This window comes from Lipotes vexillifer, unplaced genomic scaffold, assembly GCF_000442215.2.
Source record: "Lipotes vexillifer unplaced genomic scaffold, Lipotes_vexillifer_v1.1 scaffold131, whole genome shotgun sequence".
Classification (NCBI taxonomy): Eukaryota; Metazoa; Chordata; class Mammalia; order Artiodactyla; family Lipotidae; genus Lipotes; species Lipotes vexillifer.
The window spans coordinates 2,011,654-2,029,479 of record NW_006782866.1 but is presented as its reverse complement, the minus strand read 5'-3'; the positions used below and the strand labels follow the sequence as shown (position 1 = coordinate 2,029,479).

The following is a 17,826-nucleotide window of genomic DNA, read 5'->3' as shown; positions in this document are numbered from 1 at the left end:
CAAAAAAAAAAAAAAAAAAAAAAAAAATGGGTGTCTTATAATCAATGGCATCTTAGATTCTGTGAAATTATATTCAAACTATAGTATTTAAGATTAACATGAAGTCAGACAATTCTCATATTTGAAAAAATGAACTTCTTTGGGCCCTACATTTTGCATTGAAGAAGTTTCTTTTTTCAGATTAACTGACGTGGACTAAAAAGTCATGTACAGAAGCGTTCATGGCAGCTTCATTCACAACATCCAAAAAATAAATAGCCTAAATGTCCATCAGCAGGAGAATGGATAAATAAATTATGGTGTATTTCTTTAGCAGAATACCTTGCAGCAATAAAAATGAATGAACTGCTGATACATGCAACAACTTGGATCATTTCACAGATGTTGCATGAGTCAAAGAAGTCTGGCACAAAAGATCCATAATATTTAATCCATTTATATGAAGTTGAAGAACAGGAAGCTGAATTGATGGTGATAAAAATCAGAATAGTGTAGTTACTCTGTTGGACAAGGGACCATGTTAGAACCTTCTGGGGTGCCGGAAACATTCTGTATCTTGAGGTGGGTGTTAGTTGCATGTGTGCATACTCATGTAAAAATCCACTGATCAGTACACCTAAAATTAGTACCCTTTGTGTATGTACTGCAAACATAGAGTATAAACAAAAGTGGGTTTGTGTTGCAGTATGAAGGGCAGTGGGGAGCCAACTGTGAGGAAATGTTCCCTTAGTGTTACTTTATTTGTATGTGACACATTGCATGAAGGGTGTGTGTTGTGTTTTCAGAAAATGTTATTATTCTTAGACTTACAAGAGTAAAGCTATATATTGGTAGTTAAGGGAAGGATTGATTTTCTTTGAAAGAAGAAGTTGTCTCTTGTGTCTTGAAACTGAGCGTGAGCCCCACGTATATGAGGGCAGGGCTAACCTAGACTTATGTGGTATGCTTTGTTCAGTGAATGTAGCAGTTAGTGGTCTAATTTTTCCCTTTTGTTCTTCCTCCTCTCTTCCCCATAAACCCTCAGTCATGATTTATTTAGATTGATTCATTGACTCAAATATTTCCTGAGTCACATATCTTCTGGGCACTCAGTATGACACTGGAATGCAGACAAGAAGACATGGCCCATGTCTTTGAAGAGCCCATAGTATAGGTCACATAATCCCAGTGAATAGTGGTTTAAAAGTGCTGTGATTAATACGGATGAGAAAGTGACTAATGCTGAGGATGTAAGAGAGCGTTTCACAGGAGAGGTGACTTTTGAGCTGGACCTTAGAGGATAAATAGACTGCCTGGTAGAGAGTCAAGGGACTAGCATTTTAGGTGCAGGAAATAGGATATCCAAAGTATTGGCAGACCGGTAGTGTGCATGCTCGAGTGAGCTTCCTTAGTGCAGCTTCCTCTGCTGCCTCTCTTTGGCCTCTGTATTACTCACGTGGCCTGCACACATTTAAGCCTTCCGCCAGTGCACTTTTAACCATTGCATTCCTTCCCTTCCTCCTGTTGTTTGCTCTGTTGCCTAGTGCGAGGGGTCTGCTTTGTTATCTTTGTCCAAGAGCTGAAATTTTAGTTATAGAACCTTTCTTCAGGTTTGAAATAGCCTGCCATTTCTTTATTGGAAGAATACTCCTTTTAATATAAAAACCTCCTCAAATCTTACTTTTTATATGAAATCTATTGAGAAGTATTAATTGAGTGAGGCTGTGAGCTATTTCCAGTGTGTTTCCTTCATGTGATTTCTATTAAATGGCTAGATAAAAAAAAGAATGGAAAAGGTTTTAAAATTATATAGTATAAACATTTGATTGCTTGTTATAATATGTGGTATATTTGAGTTGTTCCATATAGAATATGTAGCTTTGGTTATCCAGATCTCTGTGTTCAAAGCTCAGTGAAGCAATGGGTTTAACGGCATATGTGCTGGCTTTGTAGTGCAAGTTGTTGCTGAGGAAGAGCTGGCAGTTGTATCTCTTCTGTGTAGAGTTGTTTGGAGAGTCCTTGACTCAGGCTAAACGCAGGGTAGGGCTGACTCTTCTGGCACTTGTGGCTTAGGCACCTGAGAGTGGGAGGTGCAGCACCTGCTTTATTGACTAGGTGACCTTCCCTAGAGAAGCCTTAGGCTTCATCATGGTCAGAAAGCCACAGACAAGCTCACCAGGAGTGAACGCTCCTCTGAAGCAGAGAGGGATTTTCTGTTCTGGAATATATTCATTGAAGATTAGGAGCCTGTTACAGAGACATATTTTTGTTTTCTCACACTGAGGGAGAGAAAAGAAGTTGAACAGTTTACCATACATAGTAAGCATTCAATGAGTGTTAGCTATTGTTATTATCAGTTGCTATCACATAAGCAAGCCCCCGTTGCACCTTAGATAGAGAATAATTTTGGATTACAATTTTCTTCATTACTTTAGCAAATATTTATTAAGCATCTATTTACTAGGTGTGGGGTATACATTAGTGGATAAAATAGTCAAGGCTTTTGTCTTCATAGAACTTAGCATAATAAGGGAAATATACAAACAGGTAAACAAACAAATGTTACATTACAAATTGTGATATGAGATATAAAGGATAAAAGCAGGAAATGTATTGAATGGTAGGGTGGACAGAGAAGGCCTTTCTGAGAAGGTGACATTAGATTTCGACTTCACAGGTGAGAAGGACCTAGACATGCAATGATGTAGAACTGTAGGACTTGATGTTGGATATGGGTGTACAGGAGAGGGAGGGCTCAGGGGGGACTTTTTGATTTCTGGCTTGAGCCACTGGATGGATTGTGATACCATTCATAGAGAAGGGAGGACTGAGGAAGAATGATTTGGGTGAAAATTAGGAAGAGGGGCCAGGATGGGGATTGAAAGAGTAGTTTTATATGTATTTGGTTTGATATCCTTATAAAATACATACATTGATTTTTCAGTTGGATATAGAAGTCTAAACTTAGAGGAGAGGTTTGGGGTGTGGATGTACATTTGGGAATCCTCAGCCTCTAGGTGCTGCTTAAAGTCGTAGAAATGGATATGAATGCACAGAGAGAAAGAGTGCCCAGGATAGATCCGTGAAGAATGCCAGCATTTACTGGTCATTTAGAAGAGGAAGAGTAGAGACAAAGGAATGATCAGAGAGATAAGAGAATATCTGAAAATGCTTAAGGAAGCTGTGCTTTGAGAGCTTGGCCTCTAATACTCTGTGTTGCTGGCTTAGTCCTTCGTGTCAGTCACTTGTGTGTACCATTATCTTCTGAAAGGACACGGGAGCACTTGATTCTACTAACTGTAGACTTTAAACTCCTTGGTCCAGGGAATGTGTTTGTCTTGATGACTACTGAATGCTCAGTGTCTGATGCATGGTAAAAGCCGATGCTATCCCAGGGTAGCAGCAGTGTTATTTCAAGGGTACAGCTATTTAAGTTTGCATGACTTTAAGAGGCTAAAGAATTTTTTTATGCTTTTTCTCACACAATCAGGTTTTCAAGCTAGAAATGCCCTTCTTCAGTCAAACCTTTCTCAAACTCAGCTAGCTACTATTTGGTGAGTTTGCCCGTTGATTATGATTTTTAACCATACATTTTCTGTTATACTGTTTCTGTAAAAGTTTGTGACTCAGAAACATTCCATAAAAGTGGCCATGTGAAAATTAATGCAAACCTGTAAGCAAATAAAATTGCTTTGTAAAATGTTATCCTCAAGAATTTGGCATTTAATTATTTTACAAGTAAAACTTGTTTGCTTTTATATAATGCCTTCTATGGGGAATTAGAGAATATCTCATTTTTAATGTGGAGCTAAATGTGATTTGATGGGTGAATTAACCATGAACCAAGACAAGCCACCTTTTCAGAAGGAATATTTCCCTTTCCCTTTCAACATTTCTTCCCTCTCTTTTGTGATATGAAAATTAAGGGTAAAAATTAGCTCACTTTTCTGTGTGTATTTACTTTTCACTAAAATATGTTAACCCAGCTGTTCTACTGTCATTCTTGTTTTAAAAATAAAAAATTGAACTCTTCTGAAAATATTTTACTCTAAATAGACTTTCTAAGTTGTGAATTTTCATATTTTCTTTAGGACTCTGGCTGACATTGATGGTGATGGGCAGCTAAAAGCTGAGGAGTTTATCCTTGCAATGCACCTCACTGATATGGCCAAAGCTGGACAGCCATTGCCACTGACTTTACCTCCGGAGCTTGTCCCTCCGTCTTTTAGGTGAGTGCCTCTGTAGATGAAGGGGTGTTGTTTCGATCATGTTTGGCAGACATGATTATTACTTTGGGATTTCCTGAGGCCTCTGCTCTAGTTTCGTGGAAAATCAAACATTTACATTGCCATTTGATTTTGGTATTTAATGAGTTACACTGAGAAGAGAGTAGATATTAGAAGTAGGTGTGTATTTTCACCACATCGTAGATAAGGAAACTGATGAGTAAAGAGATTAAGAATAAATTTACCCAAGAATAGCAATTGGCTGAACCATGATTTGAATCCACATCTCTCTGGCTTGATAATCCATATACTGCTGTACAGTGTAACTATAGACCACACTATATTTTAAATATCTTTAATTACATTCTAAATATTAAATTGCTCTAGTCAGTGGTAGTCTATATAGTCTGGTCTAAAAATTCTCAGATCTCATGATGCTAAATTTATTTGTTGTTTGCTTTTCTTAGAGGAGGAAAGCAAATTGATTCCATTAATGGAACTCTGCCTTCATATCAGAAAATACAAGAAGAGGAACCTCAGAAAAAATTACCAGGTAGCATCGAGTGTCCAAGTTGTATATTTATTGTGAATTCTCTTAAATTTTACCCTGAAATATAAATGAATATTTAGAATTTTTAAATTCTTAATATTTTATATGCTGTACGAGACACTATTTGATGAATGGGATGGATTTCAACATTAGTAAAATTAAGATAGTCAAAACTGAGAGGAAGAGACAGGTATGTATATTTGGCAAGAGTGTATGTATTAGGTGTCCTAGTTAAAGTGTTTCTCCCACTTTTGGAAAAATCATTATAGCAAGCTTTGTAACGAAATCTTGAGCTTTAAAAAAAGTTTAAATACTGGTTGAAAAAGTACATGTGTAGGTATTTTAAAATATTAAAAAGTTAATGACATATACCAAATATAACAAATATATAGCCATACAATTTTGGTTATCCTTGAAGAAAATGCTGAGAAAAAAATTGAAAAGCATTTTCATTGGCAGGAATAGTAAAATTATTTTTCTCTTGGATGGACTCAAACTTAGAGATTTGTTTTCCAAAATGAATATTCTTATAAGAAAGTAAATATTTTACTATTTACATTTGAGTTAAAATTATCCTTCGGAGAAGTATCCACAGAGAAATAGCAGTCACGTGATCACGAGGCGTGAGGACATTGAAACTAGATTACAGGTTCATTAGGCTTGATGTTGAAGAATGCTTACAATATACCTTATCTAGTTACGTTCGAGGACAAGCGGAAAGCCAACTATGAGCGGGGGAACATGGAACTGGAGAAGCGACGCCAGGCCATGATGGAGCAGCAGCAGAGGGAGGCAGAGCGCAAAGCCCAGAAAGAAAAGGAAGAGTGGGAACGGAAACAGAGAGAGTTACAAGAGCAAGAATGGAAGAAACAACTGGAATTAGAAAAACGCTTGGAGAAGCAGAGGGAATTGGAGAGACAACGGGAGGAAGAAAGGAGAAAAGAGATAGAAAGACGAGAGGTTATTTTTTTAAGTTATTTTATTTCCCAGGAAAATCATTTCATTTAGTAAGTAGCTACATTTCATTTGATAAAAAATGGTAATTTTTGTTGCGCTTTTTCTCAGCATCATTCGTTCATTCTTACCCTGTATGAATCTGAATCTTCCTTCTCCTGTGGAGAGATAGAGGGTCCTTGCTTGTGAGGGCTTTCAGGGCTGGCAGCTGGTAGAGAAAGCATGTCTGCAGGTGATACCTCAATCAGTGCAAGATTGGTTGCAAAGCTGAGTTGAGTGAGGAGCCAGAGGAAGAAGTCAGTGTGATCAGGTCCTTAAACGAAAGTAAGCTTAGGATCCAGAGTAGAAGGCCAAGTAATTGGAGAGGCAGAAAGAAGAGAGTAGGGAGTTGAAAGCCTTGAGAGGGATCACGAGGGTGGGCTTGCACAGGTCTTTGGGAAAACTGGTGCTGTGTGGGGTCCCTGGGAGGTCTGGTTGTGTTTTCAAGGGCTGTGCGTGGACCACAGTAAATTACAGTGGCACTGAAATAAAGTAAATAAAATATTTTTCTTCCCTGATGACAGAATAAAGGTACAGTTATTCCTACTAACATTTGCATTTATGAAGTCATCCTTTTTTTTTTTTTTTTTTTTTTTTTTTTTTTGTGGTACGCGGGCCTCTCACTGTTGTGGCCTCTCCCATTGCGGAGCACAGGCTTCGGACGCACAGGCTCAGCGGCCACGGGCCCAGCAGCTCCACGGCACGTGGGATCTTCCCGGACTGGGGCACGAACCCGTGTTCCCTGTATCGGCAGGCGGACTCTCAACCACTGCGCCACCAGGGAAGCCCTGAAGTCATCCTTTTGTTTATTAAGGGAAAAGTAACTACAGCAAGAGGATGGCCCTATGAAGCAATCAGAAAATCTGGTGGATGAATTTGCTTTTGTGGAAGTCTTTAGTTTAGGCCCATTGATAAAACTAGGTTTGCCCAGTTACCCTTAGAAACTCAAGCCAACTCAGTGCTAAATGCTGCCTGATCTTTACTTTGTCATTCCATCAGTTTTTGAATGAGGCAAAATTGTTCATTTAAAAATTAACTTTAATTCATTATTTTCAGGCAGCAAAACAAGAACTTGAAAGACAACGTCGTTTAGAATGGGAGAGAATTCGTAGACAGGAGCTTCTAAATCGAAGGAATAGAGAACAGGAAGAAATTGTCAGGTTAAACTCTAAAAAGAAAAGCCTTCATCTCGAGTTGGAAGCACTGGTATGGCTATAGGTTTAAGTGAAATTTATCTGAACGATGCTTAGAGTTACCTGTTGAAAAATATTATTGTTTTTTAAATCGACCTCATGAATGTGTTATGTTTTAATGTAATTAAATAGTCATATTTTCATATGTGCTTTTTAACAGTTTAGACAGTATAGTTTACTAAAAAAGGATAGTGACTCGAAATGCTGAGAATTATGTTGTGGTCTTAGTTCAGATGTGGATAAACAAGGTACTCTTAGGCAAGACGTCTCCCTTCTCTGTGCCTCACTTTGCGCATCTGTAAAATAAAAGTTTGTGCTGGTTCTGTGATTTTCAGTTTTCAGACTGGTCTCTGGAAGGTGGTCTGCAGAGGAATAACCAGAAGGGGGAGAGGAGAGACTAGGCGCTAGGACAGCGTCTCCTCTCCCCACTTCTTTGTCCCACATTTCACAACAGAGAATCACCACATTTATCTGCTGTACTTTTATTGGAGTTTTATCTAAAATTTGCTTGGAAAAAAGGATTCTACTGCTAAAAAGAAAAAATGATTGGAAACTGCTGACCTAAATGATCTCTTAGGATTCCTTTCAGTTCTAAAAGACTATGGTTGTTAACTAATATTGGCCATTATGCTTATCTGTTTTTACACATCAGATGTCAGAGTATCTGTTAAAAGACTTTGCTTGAAATGCAAAGTGAGAAGATAGAAAGGGTCTCAGTAAGGCAAACTATTCTACTACGACCCTGTAATCCCATAAGCCTGACCTGATAATACAGTAAGGTTTTGCAAAAAATGCATGTGTAGCTATGTAGTAGAGCCATATTTACATCTTGTTTAATTGTAGTCTAATGTTTTATTTGGTTGATGAATTGAATTACATTTTTAAAAAAATCACAATATCTTTCATCAGAAAGGTACTATTTTATGCCTTCAAATGAATAGGAAAGCATACCACAGTTGTTAATCATGCCGTAGTACTACAAAAGAGTCCTAAAAACTTTAACTACTTTGTGTAGCTACTTGGGTATCTGTCTGAACCATTATCTTGACTGTGTGTTTTTCCTTAAAAATACAATGGGAGGAAACCTTTTGATTGTTTTCCCCCCAAGAACTGGGGTAACACACCAAGCAGTAGCACAGATTAATGTGCAGAGTCTGGAAAGGTCCAGGGCCTATACTTATATTTGCTGAAGATAATAACATGATATCCAGGGTGGACACAGCATATTCCCTTCAGTGTGTATTTCTCAAATATGAAACATACTTTTCAGTAAAAACTTTCATTATTGGTGATTTTTAACCAGGAGCCTCATTTTTCCTCACCCCACTTTATTTGCTAAGGCTGCCATAACAAAATACCACAGACCAGGTGGCAATTTTTATCACAGTTCAGGAGGCTGGAAGTCTAAGATCAAGGTGTCAGCATGTTCGATTTCTTCTGAGGCTTCTCTCCTTGGCTTACAGATGGCTGCCTTTCACCATGTCCTCATGTGGTCTTTTCTCTGCCTGTGCATCTCTGCTGTCTCTATTGTGTCTAAATGTTCTCTTCTTATAAGGACGCCAGTCAGATTGGAGTAGGGCCCACCCAATAAGACTTCGTTTAATCTTAATTACCTCTGTCCTATCTCCAAATGCAATCATATTCTGAGGTTACCGAGGGTTAGGACTTCAACATATAAATTGTGGGGGACACAGTTCAGCTCATAACACCTCACCCTTCTTATTAGCTTCCATTGAGAATCTCTGCTGTTTTTTGTTCTTTTTTATTTTTTATTCTCAGAACAAGGGGAAAGGAATATTGGTACAGGAGAAGAGTAGTGTGGCCCCCAAAGGCCCTCCTGTACACTGTTTAATTAGAAGAATTAGATGGCAGCATTGAGGATAGAAATAGAAGTTCAGAGAATGTAATGCTAATTGTCATATGCACACACTTATTCCTCCTTATTATTCTAAGAGATTGTTTATATTTTAATATTATGAATTAGTGCCTAAATGCTGAGTTCAGAAAAAAAATTCAGTGTGTTATGTTTGTGCTTTCTCATCTTAACGTAATAGGCTCTTACACTCACAGTGGTACATTTCCTGCTAATAACTCTCTTGAGTTAACTTGGTTTTAGACATTTATCTTAGACTGAGTATAAATGACATTTAAAGTTTAAATAAAAATATTGTTCTCTTGATAAGAACATTTCCTGTTACCATTTTATGTTACCATATGTTTCTCTTCCTATAGAATGGCAAACATCAGCAGATCTCAAGCAGACTTCAAGACGTCCGACTCAGGAAGCAAACTCAAAAGACTGAGCTGGAAGTTCTGGATAAGCAGTGTGACCTGGAAATTATGGAAATCAGGCAGCTTCAACAGGAACTTCAGGTAAGTCCTTTGCTGCTGAATTGTCCTTAAACATGAGCAGTCATTAACAATTCTTCCTAATAAGAGTGGTTTTCACTTTTGGGGTCATGAACCCCTTTGAGCCTCTGACAGACATCCTTCCTAAAGGCATGTAGATATACACAATCTTGTATAATATCAGGAATCTCATGGACTCCCTAAAACTGTGCTTAACATCTGGTTAAATTCTGCTTAATATTTATATAATATCTGGGCATTTACCACTTTGAGTTTTAAGTCTTTAATAAATAAATAAATACATCATTTAATTCCATTTTAGTTTATCCATAAGTTGTAAGCAATTTGCATATTATTCTATGTATTATTCCTATACTAAGTTTCAAGAGTAATTAAATCATGTTTCAACATTTTCAGAAAATTCTTAGACAACATTACAGAGTTTCTTTTTCTTTTTATAAGGAATATCAAAATAAGCTTATCTATTTGGTGCCAGAGAAGCAATTATTAAATGAAAGAATTAAAAATATGCAGCTCAGTAACACACCTGGTAAGTCTCTAAAGTTTGTTTTGCCTCTTTTATTCTTTTCTGAATGTATCAGTTATATTCTGTTACGTTTTAAAATAGCATTATTCTGTTATAAATAACATTTTTTGTCTATAGTTAAAAATTTTTAAATAATGTGAAAAATATTACCTCATGTTGGAGCATTTTTAGCAATAAAATGTAAATAGAAATAAAATAACAATTGTGGTCTGACTTCCTGTCTTGATACCATTTTTATTTATATATTTCAAATATCAATCAAATAAAATGTTACATTACAGTTAAACAAGACCTCAGTTTGGCTTGAACACAAGGCTATATGTGCATTTTGGCAAAATCCTGCACTAATTGTAAAGAACTGTTCGTGAGGGGACTTTTCTATGGAGCCAAACCTGTTGGATTCTAGGGTGATAGTGTACAGCAGTGATAGGCCTAAGCAGACTTGTATGCTCTTCCCAGACCTTTTATATCATCTAACTTTGTGGTTCATGTAAGGAATTTTACCACCTTGGCCCTGTGACACCTGTGGAACAAAATATTCCAGTGTGATTTATGAGAATATAACATTTCTCTTGATTCAAGTCTCAACCAGGAAACTGAAGAAAAAAAAAAATCTCTACATTGGATAGCACGCCAATAACAATGTAGCAGAAGAAAGATTTATTTAAAGAAAAGTAACTGCAAATGTGTTAGAACTAGCTAAAGTATCCTAAATGTCTCCCACTGAGTATCTGTCAGTTTTTTCATTCTAGGGCTCTTTATTACACTTTTGGTTTTTCAGACGGGCCAATAAATAGGTTCATCCCTCTTCTTTGCCCAAATTCTGAACAAATTAAGAAATAAGGCAAAGGAGCAAGACATGAGAGACCAGAATATCACCTCATTATTAATAAAGCTGATGTTAGACAGCATGGCTTATCTGTGAGCAGTACAGCTGCCCCTATAAGACACTGGGTGCATGAACAAAAAAGAATGCAGGTTCCTGTAGGCAGTTCAACCTCAAGAAAGCAAGGGATAGGAAAGGTATAGGGCTGTGTACACCCGGGTTCTTATCTTGATCTCACCAAGTATTTAAGAGTTAGAAAGAAGCTGGGACTGTTGTTCTAGTAAAGGTCCCTTTACATCGAAGGAATACCAGGAATAGAAAATTGATCTTGTGAACTACTCTTATTATGTCTCCCACCTTCCACTGATGTCTCATCTCAGACAATCTTCCTTGCACAGGGTGCTTTTCTTGGCCGTTCGAAGTGTATCAGCTCCTACCTTACCCCTCACAGGCATTCCAGAAGCAGGATAAGGCAGCACTCCTGATCTGTGCAGGGTAGAAAGTATATTGTCATCTTCACTGTTAGTATTTGGATTGTGAAGAGAATGTAGAATATGTCTTATTAGGGGCCTGGTAGAGCTACTCTTTCTCTGTGGAATGTGATCCAGTTTAGCTTTTATAAATTTATTAATCTTTGCTGTAGTCCAGTTTAGAATAGGAAGCTTTTATTTGGAGTTTGCAAAGTACCCAGTATCCCTTAGATTCCTCTGTCCATAATAGTAACCATTTAAGATTTTCAGCCATGTGCCAAGCACCATGCTAGGCAGTTTTCATGCATTATTTCCTTTCATCTTTACAACAACCCTGTAAAGTAGTTGTTGTTATTTCCATTGTGCAGCTTGGAAAAACTGAGGTTCACAGCGAATAAGTAATTACCCAAGATCATGTAATAGTAGGTCTCAAATTCTTGTGTGTCTGACTTCTAAAGCCCACCACACTACCATGTTGCCTCTTTCAGTTACCTAACACAGTGCTCGTAGATGTGATATGATCACATTCAATATGAAAGCATCCATTATTACTGATGCTCATTTTGAATACTAAGAATGAATATTCTTTTACTGTTATTTTTCCCATTGCTTGTCTCCCACCTTGACTAGAATAGGACCTATGCCTTATCCTTCACTTTTACCTACCATTGACAAAGTGCAGGGCCTTGCATATAGCAGATTTGTAATTTAATGATTAAATATTTATTGAAATACTGGAAAACTGTTAGAATTATAAGACAGTTTAACAAGGTGCCTGGATACAAAATCAGCGTATAAAAATCAGCAACTTTACTGTATATCAAAAGTATTTATTTACAAAATAAGGGGGAAAAAGGTCTCATTCACATCAGCATTCTCATTGTTAAATGAACAAAGAAGAATGCACAGCCATAAAACTTTACTGATTGACATAAAAGATTCCTGGATAAGTAGATACATATTATATTCCTGAATGAACTTGCTCAATATTTTAAAGATGTTATTTACTTCTGTACTAATTCATCCATATATTCAGTTTTATTCAGGTTTCCTTAAATGAAAATTGACAGATAATTCACAAATTAACCTAGAAGAGAAAATACACAACATGAGCCAAGACTTCAAAAGAAAAAACATTGGTGGGGGGAGGAGTCTAGCCCTATCATATACCGAAACATGAGTTATGAAAGGTATAGTACCTAAAATAACGTATTATTGATCCAAAATAGAAACAGAACACTGGAACTAAATAGTCCAGAAACAAGCCTATATATATATATATATATAATCCTGTGATAAACCATAATGGAAAAGAATATAAAAAAGCATATATATATATATATATATATATATATATATATATATATATATATATATGGCAATTTAGGATTAGGTAAAGTTGGCATTTAGCATCAGTGGGGAAGGGATGGGCTTTCGATGGTTACTATCTCTTCATTAAGTGATTTGAGGGATAGTTGAAAGTGGGGTAAAGAAGCTCTTTACCTCACTCTATGCAGATATAAATTCTAGGTAAAGTGGGAGGCTAAACATAAAATATAACTCTAGAAAAAAATGTTACAGAGGAAAACATTTTTATAATCTTGGTGTCAGAAAAGTCTCTTCAAACAATACATAGAGCTATGAAGGAAAATATTTAGTTTTTGATGAAATAAAAATGAAAAACTTTTTCATGATGAAAGATGTCATAAACAGTAAAAAAAAAAAAAATTGAAATATGTATGATACAAGAATTTAGAGCTTCTACAAATCAGAAACTAAGACAAGCCGATAGGAGGAAAAAGCCAGCAAAGGTTGAGACGAGACAATTCAAGATGATGGCTGATAAATGTAAGTAGATGGCCATATAAATAGATATTTATCTGATTTCAGTAGTTGTCAAGAAAATACAAATTAAAGTGACAATAAGAATTTTTTTGCCAGTTAGCAAAAATGAAAAATGAGTGATATAATCTCCAAAATTTACAAGCAGCTCCTGCAGCTCAATATCAAAAAAACAACCCAATCCAAAAACGGGCAGAAGACCTAAATAGACATTTCTCCAAAGAAGAGATACGGATTGCCAACAAACACATGAAGGGATGCTCAACATCACTAATATTAGAGAAATGCAAATCAGAACTACAATGAGGTATCACACCGGTCAGAATGGCCATCATCAAAAAATCTACAAACAATAAGTGTTGGAGAGGGTGTGGAGAAAAGGGAACACTCTTGCACTGTCAGTGGGAATGTAAATTGATACAGCCACCATGGAGAACAGTATGGAAGTTCCTTAAAAAACTAAAAATAAAATTACCATGCGACCCAGCAATCCCACTACTGGGCATATACCCTGAGAAAACCATAATTCAAAAAGAGTCATGTACCACAATGTTTACTGCAGCTCTATTTACAATAGCCAGGACATGGAAGCAACCTAAGTGTCCATCAACAGATGAATGGATAAAGAAGATGTGGCACATATATACAATGGAATATTACTCAGCCATAAAAAGAAATGAAATTGAGTTATTTGTACTGAGGTGGGTGAACCCAGAGTCTCATACAGAGTGAAGTAAGTCAGAAAGAGAAAAACAAATACCGTATGCTAACGCATATATATATGGAATCTAAAAAAAAATGGTTCTGAAGAACCTAGGGGCAGGACAGGAATAAAGACGCAGATGTAGAGAATGGACTTGAGGACACGGGGAGGGGGAAGGGTAAGCTGGGATGAAGTGAGAGAGTGGCATGGACATATATACACTACCAAATGTAAAACAGATAGCTAGTGGGAAGCAGCCGCATGGCACAGGGAGATCTGCTTGGTGCTTTGTGTCCACCAAGAGGAGTGGGATAGGGAGGGTGGGAGGGAAACGCAAGACGGAGGAGAAATGGGAATATTATGTATAGCTGATTCATGTTGTTATACAGCAGAAACTAACACACCATTGTAAAGCAATTATACTCCAATAAAGATGTTTAAAAAAAAAGAAAGAAAAATGAGTGATAGTATCTGGTGATAGGGATATGCAGAAACAGGTAATTTGGTGTCTTTGTTACTGGTACAGCTTTTTGGAAGGGCAGTTTGGCAGTTTCTGTCCAAATTTAAAGTGTGCATATCCTTTTACATGGCAATTCTTTCACCTCCTAGCCTTTTAAAATACTTCCTTGTGTGCGTTAAAATGTACACACAAGTATGTTTATGGCAGCATTTTTATTTAATAGTAGAAAATCAGAAACAACCTAAATGGCAATCAAAAAGGGAATAGTTACATAAATTACGGAATACCCATAATGTGGACTACCAGGGAGCAATTTTAAAGAATGAACTAGATCTAGATGTCTTTAATGGTGAGATGTGTTATTAAATTTAAAACAAGTTGCCAAGCAGTGTAGACAGCGTGATCCCATTAAAGCCCCATGGAAATGCTGAATATGCACATATCAAGTACCTAAGAGGGGGGGTAGGAGTTGAGATGAAGAGAGACTTTTTTTACTTTTTACTCTATATGCTTCATTTTATTTGAATTTTGTACTAGATTTCTGTACTTTAAAAAATACAATAAAGTTTTAAAATATGTACAGTTGACCGTTGAACAACGTGGGTTTGAACTGCACAGGTCCACTTCTATGCAGATATTTTTCAATAAGTAAATACTACAGTACTACACAGATCCGTGGTTGTTGAATCCAAGGACTTAGAACTGTGGATATGGAGGAACTGCACCCACGTATGCTGAGGGCCAACTGCAAGTTATACTTGGATTTTCAACAGAGCAGAGGGCCACCCTCCAATTGTTGTTCAAGGGTCAGCTGTATTTAAATAGATGGTAAGATTGCTATCTTAATTTATTGAAATGTAATCTGTATCATATATTTCCATCCAGTTTTTTCATCCTTGCCTAAATGTGTAAGAAAAGGTCATATAAAATGAAGCTCTCTGTTCCTACCTCCTAAAATAACACCACTGAATGATCCAGTTAGTAATATATATTGAGTCCTTGTAGTGAATATTCCCCTATTCTTGGGAGCACTGAGAATAAATAGAAAGCTACTTTAACAATAGGTGCTATTAATTGAGTATTTACTGTGGGCCAGACTCTACTAATGGCTTTATATCATCACCTCATATATGAGGTGGGTGATATAATGCCCATTGAATAGGAGAGCCTACAGATCAGATTGGTGAAGCACCTTACCCAAAATGGAGCGTCACTTCAAGTTCTAGTACTTTTGAGTACAGAACCAATGCTTATAACATTTCCATATGAGGATCTTCCAAGATATGATCCAACAAAAGGGAAATGACTGCTGATTGTTTTTTCCCTTGAGTTGATCCACCTTATGTGTGTATAGCCTTTGGCTCTCTAGTTGTACCAATTTGACCAGACAGTAAATGTTAATTACTGGTAATGACAGGAACTTCTACCAAATGTAAACTGTATGATGTTTGTATTTCAGATTTAGGAGTCGGTTTACTTCATAAAAAATCATTAGAAAAGGAAGAATTATGCCAAAGACTTAAAGAACAATTAGATGCTCTTGAGAAAGAAACTGCATCTAAGCTATCAGAAATGGATTCATTTAACAATCAACTAAAGGTATTTATCTTCTATTATATTCATTTTTAGTTAGCTGCCTTTTACCTTCCTTATTTTGATTTAATTGAATAAATAACTGAAGCTATTATTGTTATATGTAGTACATTTCATAATTTATTTTATAATTTGAGCTATACCAGAATTGCAGGATTCTTTTTAATGTTCTCTGTGTATTATAAACATTGAGTCGTGTAAATAAACTTATAATTTGCCATAGTTTCCAGTTTTTGATGACTGTTTTTATTGGCATCTATACATTTTCTTTTTTCTTTTTCTTTTTTTTTTTTTTTTGCGGTACGTGGGCCTATCACTGTTGTGGCCTCTCCCGTTGCGGAGCACAGGCTCCAGATGCGCAGGCTCAGCGGCCATGGCTCACAGGCCCAGCTGCTCCGCAGCATGTGGGATCTTCCCGGACCGGGGCACGAACCTGTGGCCCCTGCATCAGCAGGCGGACTCTCAACCACTGTGCCACCAGGGAAGCCCGCATCTATACATTTAAAAAATAATTACCTTTGTCAGTATTAGGATTAGATTAGATTAGATTTGTCAGTGTTAGATCTCAGCCAGAATGATCTTAGGCAAATTTGAAAATGGGAAATATGGAAAATTTTAAATAGTCCAGGTTGTAGAGGCTCTTTTAACACACTAAATTCTTTTTTTTTTTTTTTTTACAATTTAATTAACCTTTGTGAAATAATGCCATAACCAATGAAATCCAAAGCATAATTTGGCACTAAAAATTTTGCATGAAAAGTAGATTCATGATTCATTATTTGCTGCAGTGGCAGAACAGATGTCCAAAACGTATACCATATGCTTATCATTCTGTGCAGTGTTAGTTGTATACTGAAGCCATGCCCGTGAAAGAAAATATTAAAAGCTAGCAACCAGAGTAATGGCATATGATTAAAATTTGGGACTAGTTTCAGTTACTCCCTTGCTAATGAAGCATGAAGTTTTTAGAGCATAACGTATTACAAAGCTTTTCAGGCAGCTCTCTGTCTCTTCATGTGACTTTCATTTTGCTAACTTATTTAGAATAGTGTTACACCAACCATAGAGTAAACAGAATGGTAAAAGAAACCATGGTGGCTTCAGTTAAGAAAGGGAAGTTTGAGGTGAATAATGTTAATAATACATTCTACCCAAGCATATATTCTGCAGAAAAAAAATTTAAAGAAAACCAAATAATTTGTTGTTGATGGACAGACAAACCAGCCAAGTTATCTTCCCTACATTATTATTTTTTAAATCTGTACATAGTTTAATTGGCTTTTTATCTGCCTTATCTTACAGTGTGGGAATATGGATGACTCTGTTCTTCAGTGCCTTTTGTCTCTGCTAAGCTGTCTCAACAACCTCTTCCTCTTACTTAAGGTTATTTTCTAATATCTAGCTCCTTTTCTTTGAGTTACTTTACTGTTTTCTTTTTTTAAAAACTAGACTATTCTTTGCATTTATCTAAATATCCTTGTTTGAAATAACATATACAGTATAGACATTTTTCTTTCTGCTTGCTTAAATATCCTTCTGCTGTCTCACTGCCTGTTTGAGTCTAATGCTAGGAATCAGTAGGGTTGCCCAGAGTAACCTTTCTCATGAGGAGCCCAGGACACTGAGAAATATTTCCTGGTTCCCGTACAACATCCCTGTGAGTTGGGCTAACTGATGGGATGATTACTCATTCAATTAAAAGGGAAACTAAGGGAATGTGAGATTAAATTATTTACCCATATCACTGAAATTATTGTTTAAAATAAAACTTATACCTTCTGAAATCTAGTGTAAGGTTATGTCATGTATATATCAGGCTGCTTCCTAATACTGCTATAAGATTTTTCTTGAAGAAAAATCTTAAAGAACCAATAATGCAGGTGCAGCTTTAGTTTTGTCTAGTTACCAGACCTCATATTTAGATACCCTTGCACCACAGATAAAAATGTTTAAATGATATTTATAAATAAGTAGTTCACTTTGTCATGTATAGATAGCACAAAGAATATTTAAAACATTCAATGAATTCCTATTTTAATTTAGTTTAAAGAAAGTTGCTTTATATTTACCACTTGGTGACCCTAGTAGATTTTTG

The 17,826-nt window shown here is 36.4% G+C and overlaps 1 protein-coding gene across 1 annotated transcript in view; it reads left to right on the top strand.

Annotated features, from left to right (window-relative positions):
* The window catches only part of ITSN2 (intersectin 2), a 139,413-nt gene that overhangs the window by 28,915 nt on the left and 92,672 nt on the right, over positions 1-17,826 (top strand). Inside the window, 9 exon segments of the mRNA XM_007455500.1 lie at positions 3,470-3,533; positions 4,071-4,208; positions 4,673-4,758; positions 5,453-5,715; positions 6,805-6,954; positions 9,174-9,314; positions 9,753-9,840; positions 15,598-15,737; positions 17,034-17,114. Coding sequence (XP_007455562.1) covers positions 3,470-3,533; positions 4,071-4,208; positions 4,673-4,758; positions 5,453-5,715; positions 6,805-6,954; positions 9,174-9,314; positions 9,753-9,840; positions 15,598-15,737; positions 17,034-17,114 — 1,151 coding nt within the window.